Here is a 13,201-nt window from a genome sequence, read left to right on the forward strand (position 1 = left end):
TTGGAGTATAGTTGATTTACAATGTTGTATTTCAGGTGTACAGCAAAATGATTCACTTATACATATTTGTATATCTATTCTTTTTCAGATTCTTTTCCCATATAAGTTATTACAGAGTATTGAGTATAGTTCCCTGTGCTATACAGTAGGTCCAATTGTTTATCTATTTTATATATAGTAGTGTGTATATGTTAATCCCAAACTCCTAATTTATCCCTCCCCCAAACCTTTTCCCTTTGGTAACTATAGGTTTGTTTTCTATGTCTGTGAGTCTGTTTTGTCAATAAGTTCATCTGTATCATTTTTTTAGGTTCTACATATAAGTGATATCATATGATATTTGTCTTTGACTTACTTCACTTAGTATGATAATTTCTAGATCCATCCATGTTGCTGCAAATGGCATTATTTCATTCTTTTTTATGGCTGAGTAATATTCCAGTGTATATATGTACCACATCTTCTTTATCCATTCACCTGTCAATGGACATTTAGGTTGCTTCCATGTCTTGGCTATTGTAAATAGTGCTGCTGTGAACACTGGGGTGCATGTATCTATTTGAAGCATGGTTTTCTCCAGATATATGCAGTTTTAATTTATGTTTCCTTGATGACTGATGACATTTAATACTTTTTCATATGTTTTATCAGCCACTTGAGTACCCTCTTTCATGAAGCATCTGAGCAGGTGTTTTGCTCATTTTTCTGTTGGGTTGCCTGTCTTTTTCTTATTGTTTGGTAGGAGTTCTTTATCTTCTGGATCTGAGCTGTTTGTGGGTTATGTTGATTGCGAATATATTCTCCCACTCTAGGGGTTTGAAGGTTGTTATTTGATTTAGTTTTCTATTGCTGCATAGAAAATTACCTCAAACATAGCTGCTGATACACAGCACACATGTATCAGCTCACATCCGTAGATTGGAAGTCTAGCAGAGTTTGGCTAGGTTTTCTGCTCAGGGCATCACAAGCTAAATCAGGGTATCAGCAGGGTTGAGTTTTCATCTAGAAGATATGGGGAAAATCCACTTCCAAGCTCATGCTTGTTATTGGCAAATTCAGTCCCTTCTGTCTGTAGGACTGAGGTCCCCATTTCCTTGCTGGCTGTCATCTGGGAGCTGCTCCCATGTGGTCCTCTCCATCTGCAAAGGCAGCAACAGGTGCCAGATTTTTCTCATGCTTTGGACTTCTGGCCTCCTCTGTCTCTCATCTCTAGAGCCAGATTTAAAGGGCCCTTGTGATTAGGTCAGGCCCACAAGATACTCTCCCTTTCAATTAACACAAAGTCAACTGATTAGTAACCTTAATTATATCTTCAGAACCGCTTTTGTCCCTGTGTAGATAATATAATCACTGGACTGACATCCCATCATTTCATAGGTTTCACCCCCTCTAGATGGTCACTGGGGACTTAGAATCCTGCCCACCAAGTATTTAAATAGACTGATCAGAGAGGGCCTTACTGAGAAGGTGACATTTGAGCAAAGATCTAGGGACAATGTGTCCTGAGCAGAAGATATAGCAACTGCAAGGCCCTGAAGGGGGAGCGTGATACCCCAGGAGGGCAGGGTGGCTGGAGAAACTGAGGGAGGGTCTTGGGAGGGAAGGCTGGGGCTGGGGAGGAGGGTGTCCGGGGCTATGTGGTTAGTGCCTTATAGGCCATTGTTAAACATGGTAGGGTTTTTTTAAAATTAATTTTTATTGGAGTATAGTTGATTTACAATGTTGTATTAGTTTCAGGTGTGAATCAGTGAATCAGTTATATGTATACATATATCCACTCGTTTTTTTAGATTCTTTTCCCATATAGGTCATTACAGAGTATTGAGTAGAGTTCCCTGTACTATACAGTAGGTACTTATTAGTTATCTATTTTATACATAGTAGTGTGTATATGTCCATCCCAAGCTCCCAATTTTTCCCTCTACTCCTCCGTTCTCCCTGGTAACCATAATTTTGTTTTCTACATCTGTGACTCTAGAACAGGGTAGGTTTTATTGTGAGAGAAATGGGGAGAAACTGGAGGGATTTAAGAAAAAGTGACATTTTCTGATGGATTTTTTAGGCTGTTGGGTTGAGAATCATCAGTATGGGGGCAAGGGCGAGAGCTGGGGCAGTTATGAGGCTAACGCAATAATCCAGGTGAGAGGGGCAGGTGGCTTGAAGCGAGGTGGTAGCCAAGGAGGTGGTGGGAAGAGGTAGGACCCTGGATATATTTTGACAGGAATTGCTAATAAACAGAATGTGTGAGGCATGGGGGGAAAAAAGGGACTGAAAGATTAGTCCAGAGTTTCTGGCCTGCTCATTGTAGTTACTCGGGGACCCTGAGAGAGGAACAATTAGGGATGCAGCAGGCTCGCGGGGATGATCAGGAGCTCTGTTTGGACGTGTTAAGTTTGAGATGTTGATGAGATGCCTCATGGAGCTGTCAAGTGAGCAGGTGAAAATACAGGCTGGGAAGCAGGGAGCAGCATGGGTGACAGACATACATCTGGGGGTCATCAGCCTGGGGCAGCCGGGAGACCGATGCAGTCACTCATAAGTGGAGGGGAGAGGTCTGGGACCAAGCCCTGGGGTGCTCTGCAGGAAGAGGTTGTGGGGGGGATGAGGAGGAACCAGCAAGAGAGAACGGATGAGAGTATCCAGAGAAGTAGGATGGAAGCCAGGAGGGTGTGGCATCCTGTCTCCCAAGTGAAGAAAAGGTTACAAGGAGAGAATGAGCAGCTTCATCAGATGCTGTAATGGTCAAGTCACATGAGAACCAAGATTTGACCATCGGGTTTCACCATGGGGAGGTCATTGGTAATCTTAACAGAGTCGTTTGAGGTCAGAGGCTGAGAAATGCTAGATCAGAGGGGCTCAAGAGTGAGTGGGGGGCTTCCCTGGTGGCACAGTGGTTGAGAATCCGCCTGCCAATGCAGGGGACACGGGTTTGATCCCTGGTCCGGGAAGATCCCACATGCCGCAGAGAAACTAAGCCCGTGCGCCACAACTACTGAGCCTGTGCTCTAGAGCCTGTGAGCCACAACTACTGAGCCCACGTGCTGCAACTACTGAAGCCCGCATTCCTAGAGCCCATGCTCCGCAATGAGAAGCCACCGCAATGAGAAGCCTGCATACCACAACGAAGAGTAGTCCCCGCTCGCTGCAACTAGAGAAAGCCTGTGCACAGCAACGAAGACCTAATGCAGCCGAAAATAAATAAATAAATTGTTTTTTTTTTTTTTTTTTTTAAAAACCCGTTTCTTGGGGCTTCCCTGGTGGTGCAGCGGTTGAGAATCTGCCTGCCAATGCAGGGGACACGGGTTCGAGCCCTGGTCTGGAAAGATCCCACATGCCGCGGAGCAACTGGGCCCGTGAGCCACAATTACTGAGCCTGCGCGTCTGGAGCCTGTGCTCCGCAACAAGAGAGGCCGCGATAGTGAGAGGCCCGCGCACCGCGATGAAGAGTGGCCCCCGCTTGCCACAACTAGAGAAAGCGCTCGCACAGAAACAAAGACCCAACACAGGCATAAAATAAAATAAATAAATAAATAAATAATTAAAAAAAAAAAAACCCGTTTCTTAAAAAAAAAAAAGAAAGAGTGAGTGGGAGGAGAGGAATGTGGAGAACGCATTGGAGAAGAGAGCAAGTCGGGATACGACAGGTTATGCTGCAGTAACAAACATCCTCCAATGTCATTGTCTTCATACAAGTTTATTTCTTGTTCATAATATGTGTTCAGTAGAGGTCAGCAAGAGAGTGCTGGTCATTGGAGCTACCCTGTTGCCCAGGCCAGTAGAGGGTCTCTCTCAACAAAAATTTGCACCATCACAGAGGGAAGGGAGGGGAATCATGCACCAACCATGCAAGCTTCTACCTGGAATAGACATGTATCACTTCCTTTCAAATTTCACAGGCCAAAGCAAGTCACATGGCTATGCCTAACATCAAAGAGTGTCCAGAAGGAGGGAACCAGGGATATCAATGAATAGCTCTAATGAATAACACAGAAAACATAACCTGTATGTGAACTTTCTTACAAATCACTTCATTTATTCAACAAATATTGAATAATATCCCACTATGCTGGGGAGTTACTCTAGGAGCTAAGATTGTAATGGTGAGCAAGGTTGAGCTTGTGGAGTAGGGGTGGACCAGTCACGTACAAGCAAATGGTAAGATAATTCAGAATAAAATAGAACGTGATGGGGGTATGTGTGATGCTGTTTTACAACAGGATGGCCACGGACGGCTGCTCTGAGAAGAAGACACATGACTTGAGAACAGAGGATGAGAAAGATTCAGAGATGTGAGCATCAGACTAAGAGTCCAGGGTGAGGTGGGCATATCTGAGGAAGAGGAAGGAGGCCACAGGGCAGGTCATGCCAAGTCATGGGATTAGCGTAGTCAGCAGGACCCGGGAACACAGTCAGGGATTGCATTTCAACCTAAGCCCACGGAGAGCTGTGAGTGAGTTTTAAACACAGGGATGACATGATCTGATTGTATTTTTAAAACATTATTTGATCCAGTGGAATAACTCAGCAATAAGAGACTAAATTATTGATACCCACAAAACCATGGATGAGTCTCCCAAAGATTATGCCAAGTAAAAGAAGCCGGATACAATGAGTATATACTATACGATTTGATTTATATGATGTCAAGTAACAGGCAAACTAATCTATGGTGATAGAAATCAGAAAGTGGGTGCTCGGCGGGGTAGGGCGGAAATAAACTGGAAAGGGGCAGGAGAGAACTTCCTTTCTTTTTTTTTTTAGGCTTTTTTTTTTTTTTTTTTAACAATCAGATGTTATTTATTTATTTATTTATTTATGGCTGTGTTGGGTCTTCGTTTCTGTGCGAGGGCTTTCTCTAGTTGTGGCGAGCGGGGGCCACTCTTCATCGCAGTGCGCGGGCCTCTCACTATCGCGGCCTCTCTTGTTGCGGAGCACAGGCTCTAGATGCGCAGGCTCAGTAATTGTGGCTCACGGGCCTAGTTGCTCCGTGGCATGTGAGATCTTCCCAGACCAGGGCTCGAACCCGTGTCCCCTGCATTGGCAGGCAGACCCTCAACCACTGCGTCACCAGGGAAGCCCCTTTTAGGCTTTTTTAAAAAAATTGAAGTATAGTTGATTTACAATGTTGTGTTAATTTCTGCTGTACACCCAAGTGACTCAGTTATACACATATGTACATTCTTTTTTATATTCTTTTCCATTATGGTTTATCCCAGGAGATTGAATATAGTTCCCTGTGCTATACAGTAGGACCTTGTTGTTTATCCATTCTAAATGTAATAGTTTGCAGCTACTGACCCCAAACTCCCAGTCCATCCCTTCCCCTCCCCCCTCCCCCTTGACAACAACAAGTCAGTTCTCTGTCAGTGAGTCTGCTTCCGTTTCCTAGGTAGGTTCATTTGTGCCCTGTTTTAGATTCCACGTGTAAGTGATATCATATGGTATTTGTCTTTCTCTTTCTGACTTATTTCACTTAGTATGATAATCTCTAGTTGCATCCATAGGAGAGAACTTTCTGGGAAGAAGGAAATAGTCTATCTTATTAGGTGTAATATACATGTGATACACTAGTGTATATTACACACATGGCATATACATTTACATACCTACTTATATATAATTTGTATGTATTGTGTGTGTATATATGTATGTGTGTGTATACATAGGTACACACATATGTACATATGCATATGGGAATAGAACAGAGACCAGCTGGCAGGCTGCTGGGTCTCCAGGCGAGGGTGATGGTAACCTGGAGGGAGCGATGGCAGAAGCAGATAGATTTGGAGAGTGTGTTACTTTCCTGTGACTGCTGTAACAAATTACTACAAACTTTATGGCTTAAAATAACAGAAACTTATTCTCCAATAATCCTAGAGGCTACAAGTCCCAAATCAAGGTTCTGGCGGGGCCACGCTCCAGCTGAAGGCTCTAGGGAAGGGTCCTTTCCTGAGTCTTCCAGCTTCTGGTGGTGGTGGCCATCCATCCTTGGTGTTCCCCGGCCTGTAGCTGCATCACTCCAATCTCTTCATCCGTCTTCACACAGGCTTTGTCTCTGTGTGTCTTCTCTTCTTTTTATAAGGACACTAGTCACCGGAGTTAGGATACCTGACTTCAGTAACCTCATCTTAATAACTAATTACATCTGTGAAAAGCCCATTTCCAAATAAGGCCACATTCTGAGATTCAGGTAGACATGAACTTTGGGCGGACATGAAACAACCAGTATGAATAGAATTCGAAGGCAAAGTAGAAGGGACTTGCTGATGGATTGAAAGTAGTGGGACGAGGGTGACGGAAGAGGAGTCGTGTGATTCAAGTTGCAGGTTGAACAGCCCGGGGAGAGGCGCCCTTCACCTACACAGGGGAAAGGAGGAGGGGCAAGTTTGGGGGAGGCCTCAGGAGTTCCATTTGGGGCATATTTAGTTGGAGATGCCCATTAGACGTTCCTGTGGGACCTGAATGTAAACTGGGGTATTCTGAGTGTATAGACGGTAAGCAATGGGTAAGATCCTCAGAAAAGAAGAAGCCCGTACCCATTCTTGAGTCTTAATGCTGAGACGTTTCAAAATGTAGAGACGGAAGTCCCAGCAGCATTTGTGAATCTTCAAACACACAGACACAGAAATGCAAGTTACTGTAATAACAATCAAAAGGTGGGCTTTAAGACATTGTAGTTGTACTGCAGAGATAAGTCAGAATTATTGTCCACGTGTTCATGTAACTTGACAAAACAACCCACTCAAATTCACCTAATTCATTTCAAGTGGGACAGGGAAACACTTCTGTTTTGTAAAGAATGAAAAAGCTCTTACAATATTCAGCATTAGAAAATTTTCGGCCTCTGGGTGATCCAGGTTTTGCATTCCTCTTCCTAGTCAGGGTTAGGGAACCACAAAAAGAAATTTTCAAGAGACCTGCTCTCTGGCAGACACAGAACCGCCCAGCACAGAATACAGGGAGCCCCATCCTTGGAGAAAGTCTATGGAGTGCCCCTCGGGGATGAGGGTAAACTGATGTCTCATGGTCCCAGTGACGTGTTTGGGGCCCACATGCACCCCGTCCCTAGTTCAGGTTTCATAGCCACCTGGGTGGGTTGTTTAAAGATGGGTGAACCTGAGAAGACCAACACATCACCCCCATTCACAGAGCATCTGCTTGGGGGCCAGGCATGAGCTGGGATGCAGTGATCAATAAGGCTTAAGTCCGAGCCTTTACTCTCTGGGCCATTACAGTTAGGGCCAAGGTCCAATCAGCATCTTGGCCAGCTTTTCAGAGAAGTCTCATAGATGAAGGTAGATAATTGTTCCTTTTAACCAGGAGATACGGAGAAGAGTCCTAAAAGTGAGTGATCATTCACTTCACTATTCATTCACTGAACAAATATCTACTGAGTGTCTACTACGTTCCAGCAATGGGGGTGCAATGGTGCATAAAACCAACATGGTCCATTCTCTCTAGAGCAGGGGCAGCTGCCATCATAAGTAAGCAAACTTACAAATAAATGTTTAAGTATTGATATATACTACACAGTTTATGAGAGACTGGAAATAATGGTAGACCAGGAGGTCAGGAAAGGCTTCTCTGGGGAAGTGATGTTCAAGTTGGACCCAAAGAATGAGTGAGCCAGGCAGAAAAGGCAGGAAGAGCAATCCAGGCAGGGGGACCAGCATGTGCAAAGGGACCGGGGTAGGTAAGGGCTTAGCACGCTTGAGCCGTGGGACAATCAAGAAGGTGGGTGGAGGGGAGTAGAAGGGATGAGGGGAGGTGGGGAGACAGGCACAGAGAGGATTCGCGGGACTATCCTTACGTCTGCAGATGCAAACACAACCTTCAGAGACTCCAGGCCTGGGTTTCAGTCCTGCCCTCGGCTCTCACCAGTGGGGTGACCTGCGGCCCGTTGTCTTGGAACATTTGCCCTTGTGGGAGGAGCCATGAGTGCCCTTCTACCCAGATGCCTCCCCACTGGTTTGGGAAGGCTGTGAAGTCCCCAGTGCAGATATTCTTAGACTCGGCAGCAAGGCCATTTAATCTCCCTGGGCCTCAGTTTGCTCATCTGTGAGATGGGGGTAGTAACAGCGCCTGCCTTATAAGGTTGGGGTGAGGAGTGATGAGATATTTATGTGAAGGACTCCATTCAGGGCCCAGAATCTCACAGGCATTCAGTAGCTGTTTGTGCCTAATACTTCTTTTCCTGTCATCGCTGCTGTGACCTCTGCTGTCCAGGTTCTCCAGGGTGGTCCCCAGACTGGGGGAAGGGGCGTTGCCTGGGAGCTTGTTAGAAATGCACATTCTCAAGCCTCAGCCAGCTGTCCAGCAGCAGAAGTTCTGGGGGTGGGCCCAGCGACTGGGTTTTAGCAGGCCCTCTGTGTGCTGGCAATTTACTGTCAAATGTGAGGCCCACTAGGATACTGAGGGCAAGGGGTGCTTGAGCACCACTCACAGGGAGCCAGGAGCTGAGGGCCAGACGCTGGCAGCACTGAGACCCCACAAAGCCACAGAAAGTAAAAGTAGGTAAAGAAAATGTGGTTTGTCCACATAATGAAATACTATTCAGACATAAAAGGGAATGAAGTACTGACACGTGCCACAGTAGAGATGAACTTGAAAACATCATGCTTAGTGACAGAAGCCAGTCATGGACCAGAGGGGGCCAGGATCTGGTCCCCTGGGGCTGTCGGCCTCGGGTGGTCCTGTTCTCATCACGAAAGGTGCCCCGTCCCCCAAAGTGATGGGGACGATATGGATGTCCCTGAGGCGGAAGGTGGCCTCTCTGAACCTCAGCCCCAGCCAGTGTCCCAGGTGACAGCTTGTCAGGCCAGCTCAGGGGGTGTGCAAATTAAAAAACCTGTGCACACAGGACATCTACTGGATTCATCACTTAGCTGTTTCCCAGAAAACTCTGATTACATAAAGACAAAGAACACAACGTGATAAATACTGTGCCTAGGAAACAGCAAGAGAAAGGAAACAGAGCAGGGGACACAGCAGGGGGACAGATTTGCAGAAGCCAGAACGGTCACAGAATAGCGGTGTGAAATGAGAGGAAATTATTATTATAATTATTTTTTCTGGTAAAGACACATCGAGGTTGATCTGCTCATTTCCACACGCCCACAGTCCTCGGGGAGGGAGTCCAGGCAAAGGTGAGGCTTGGACACAGCAGCCCCTCCCCCACAAGCATGTTGTGCTTCTGTTTAAGGTGGCCTTCAGTGCTGTGCAGCCTTGGGCACGTTGCCATACCTCTCTGGGCCTGTTTCCTCCATGGGACGCTGTAGTGGGGCTGCCCAGTCTCCACAGCAAGGGGGGGAAAGACCATTTATTAGGCACCTGCTTTACGCTCATGCTCTGTAACTGTCCTCTCTGGGTTCTCCCGTCCACTCTGTGAGGTGAACAACATTGTTCCCACCTGACAGGTAGACTGAGGCTGCAGAGGGGTGAGCATCTGCCTGAGTCTCAATCCCTGTCCTTCCAGGATCTTTGTTGAGCTTCTTCAGAGTGTTTGGGTTTGCAAGGCGCTTCCCTTCCCCATGGGGTAGAATGGGGATGATCTGTTATCTCCACCTCGTGGGATTGTGAGGATTTTAAATAAGCTAAGGTGGCGGACGTGGAGATGTGCTAGTGCACTCGCTTTACAAAACGTTCTTGCTCCTGAAACGTGCCAGGGGCGTCTTGGCAGAGCAGTGGGGTCAGAGCAGAGAAAGTGAGGAACAAGTGTACACCCGGCAGGACTTCCCTGGTGGCGCAGTGTTTAAGAATCCACCTGCCAATGCAGGGGACACGGGTTCGAGCCCTGGTCCAGGAATATCCCACATGCTGCGGAGCAACTAAGCCCGTGCGCCACAACTACTGAGCCCATGCGCCACAACTACTGAGCCTGTGCTCTAGAGCCTGTGAGCCACAACTACTGAGCCCATGTGCCACAGCTACTGAAGCCCACGTGCCTAGAGCCCATGCTCCGCAACAAGAGAAGCCACCACAATGAGAAGCCCGCACACGGCAATGAAGACCCAACGCAGCCAAAAAAAAAAAAAAAAAAAGTGTACACCCAGCACGTGCAGCCCAGGGGAAGATACACGATCAACACGTAACGATAAATGAATGTGAGACGCTGAACAGCATCTGTGTTGGCGGATGCTGGGGATGTCTGAGCGGGGCTGGTGCTCTAAGGGCTTTGTGTGTTTTACACACTTAATACAACAACCCATAAGGACGGTGTGCTGTTATCCTCATTTCACAGATGGGGACACTGAGGCCCAGAGAGGGCAAGAGAGGCGCCCACGGTCACACAGGAGGTGGCAGAGCTGGCATGCAGGTCACTGCCTTGCAGGGGTCAATGCTTTTTCATCAGAGGTGCTCAAGGGCTTTCTTCACTCACCTAGCGTTTCTGGGTCTGAGCATCATGTTTATGTGAGTAAGCTTGAGGAACCAGTAAGTGCCGGCCGTGTCATCAATGAGGGAAATCCCAGGGGCCCTTTATGGCAGGCAGCCTTCTCAGAGGAGCCGGCCCTGCCTCTCTCTCCTTTCCTCAATGCTATCGGCCCTGGTTCGTGCCCATCTCCCTTCCCTGCGGACTGTTAGGATAAAGGCAACCACTGCAATCAAGCCAACATAGCGATAACTCAAGTCGCATGTATTTTTTGGTTTCCCAGTGCATATAAAAGTTCTGTGTACACTACACTGTAGTTTATTGTGTGCAGTACCATTATGTCTAAAAACCAATGTACATGCCTTAATTAAAAAATACTTTATTGCTAAAAATGCTGTCATCTGACAATGCAGGGATATCACAAACCTTCAATTTGTTTTTTTTTTTTAAAAAAAGTAATATCTGTGAGGTGCACTAAAACAAAGTATGCCTGGATTTTAGAAGTCGTCTGTTGCAACCCCCAGCTTGAGTAGTAATTCTCCAGCAGCCGCTTGACAGTGGTCCACTCACTTCTGTTTGATCACAAAGTTTACCTCTTTCAAGGAGTCTTTATACAGCCCATGATAAATGTTTCTGTTATAAATTTTTCCATTATATTGACTTAAAGTCTTCAAACTTCGAAGTCCAAATTAGTGACAGAGAGACCCACGGTAGCACAGGATAGAAAACACCACACATTAGTGAACTTCCATTCAACTTTTCTTTCACTATTCTTTTTTTTTTTATTATTTTTATTTATTTATTTATGGCTGTGTTGGGTCTTCGTTTCTGTGCGAGGGCTTTCTCTAGTTGTGGCAAGTGGGGGCCACTCTTCATCGCGGTGCGCGGGCCTCTCACTATCGCGGCCTCTCTTGTTGCGGAGCACAGGCTCCAGACGCGCAGGCTCAGTAATTGTGGCTCACGGGCCCAGTTGCTCCGCGGCATGTGGGATCTTCCCAGACCAGGGCTCGAACCCGTGTGCCCTGCATTAGCAGGCAGATTCTCAACCACTGCGCCACCAGGGAAGCCCTTTTCACTATTCTTTTAATGCCCTTTAGTGAAAAGAGCTAACGCTTGGGTGTGGACAGACTTGGGTTTGAATCCCTAGCCGTATACACTTGGGCAAGCTAATCACTCCTCTGGGCTTTAATAATCTCTTCTATGAAATCAGGATAATTATTTATTTTAATTGTGAAAAAGTACACATAACATAACATTTGCCGTCTTAACCATTTTTTTTTTTTAATTTATTTATTTATGGCTGTGTTGGGTCTTCGTTTCTGTGCGAGGGCTTTCTCTAGTTGAGGCAAGCGGGGGCCACTCTTCATCACGGTGCGCGGGCCTCTCACTGTCGCGGCCTCTCTTGTTGCGGAGCACAGGCTCCAGACGCGCAGGCTCAGTAGTTGTGGCTCACGGGCCCAGTTGCTCCGCGGCATGTGGGATCTTCCCAGACCAGGGCTGGAACCCGTGTCCCCTGCATTGGCAGGCAGACTCTCAACCACCGCGCCACCAGGGAAGCCCCCGTCTTAACCATTTTTAAGTATACAGTTCAGTGGCATTAAGTACATTCATATGGTTGTACAACCATCACCCCTATCTGTCTCCAGAACTTCTCCATTCTGCAAAACTAAAACTCTGTACCTATTAAACAATACTCCTCAACCCCTCTTCCCATCCCCTGGCAACCACCATTGTATTCCGTCCCTGTGAGTTTCACTATACTAAGTACCACGTGTAAGTGGAATTAGACAGTATTTGTCCTCTTGTGTCTGGCTTATTTCACTTACCATAATGTCTTCATGGTTCATCCATGTTGTAGGTTGTCAGAATTTCCTTCCTTTTTAAGGCTGAGTACTATCCATTGTATGTAAGTACTACATTTTGCTTAACCATTCTGTCGATGGACGCTTGGGTTGCTTCTATGTTTCAGATACTCTGAGTAATGCTGCTGTGTACGTGGGCATACAAATATCTCTTCAAGACCCTGCTTTTAATTCCTTTGGATATATATCCAGAAGTGGAATTGTTGAATCATGTGGTAATTCTATGTTTAATTTTTTGAGGAACCACCACACTGTTTTTATAGCAGCTGCACCATTTTACATTCCCACCAACAATGCACAAAGTTTCCAGTTTCTCTACATCCTTGCTAACACTTGTTATTTTCTGTTCGCTTTTTAAAAAATGGTAGCCATCCAGGGGCTTCCCTGGTGGCACAGTGGTTAAGAATCTGCCTGCCAATGCAGGAGACACAGGTTCGAGCCCTGGTCCGGGAAGATCCCACAAGCCACGGAGCAACTAAGCCCGTGCACCACAACTACTGAGCCTGCGCTCTAGAGCCCGCGAACCACAACTACTGAACCCACGTGCCACAACTACTGAAGCTCACACACCTAGAGCCCGTGCTCTGCAACAAGAGAAGCCACCACAATGAGAGGCCTACGCACCCCAACAAAGAGTAGACCCCGCTTGCCGCAACTAGAGAAAGCCTGCGTGCAGCAACGAAGACCCAACACAGCCAAAAATAAATAAATAAAATAAATAAATTAAGAATCTGCCTGCCAATGCAGGGGACACGGGTTTGAGCCCTGGTCCAGGAAGATCCCACATGCCGCGGAGCAACTAAGCCCATGCACCACAACTACTGAGCCTGCGCTCTAGAGCCTGCAAACCACAACTACTGAGCCCGCGTGCTACAACTACTGAAGCCTGAGCGCCTAGAGCCTGTGCTCCACAACAAGAGAAGTCATCGCGATGAGAAGCCGTGCACCACAATGAAGAGTAGCCCCTGCT

General features: G+C 46.7%; 1 protein-coding gene across 1 annotated transcript in view; it reads left to right on the top strand.

Annotated features, from left to right (window-relative positions):
* The window catches only part of CPPED1 (calcineurin like phosphoesterase domain containing 1), a 190,744-nt gene extending 177,809 nt beyond the window's left edge, over positions 1–12,935 (top strand). Inside the window, exon 5 of the mRNA XM_057528886.1 lies at positions 12,600–12,935. Within this exon, the coding sequence (XP_057384869.1) occupies positions 12,600–12,634 (35 nt within the window). The 3' untranslated portion in view covers positions 12,635–12,935. The remainder of the gene's footprint in view (positions 1–12,599) is intronic.
* The last annotated feature ends 266 nt before the right edge of the window (positions 12,936–13,201 follow it).

Source organism: Balaenoptera acutorostrata, chromosome 15, assembly GCF_949987535.1.
Source record: "Balaenoptera acutorostrata chromosome 15, mBalAcu1.1, whole genome shotgun sequence".
Classification (NCBI taxonomy): domain Eukaryota; kingdom Metazoa; phylum Chordata; class Mammalia; order Artiodactyla; family Balaenopteridae; genus Balaenoptera; species Balaenoptera acutorostrata.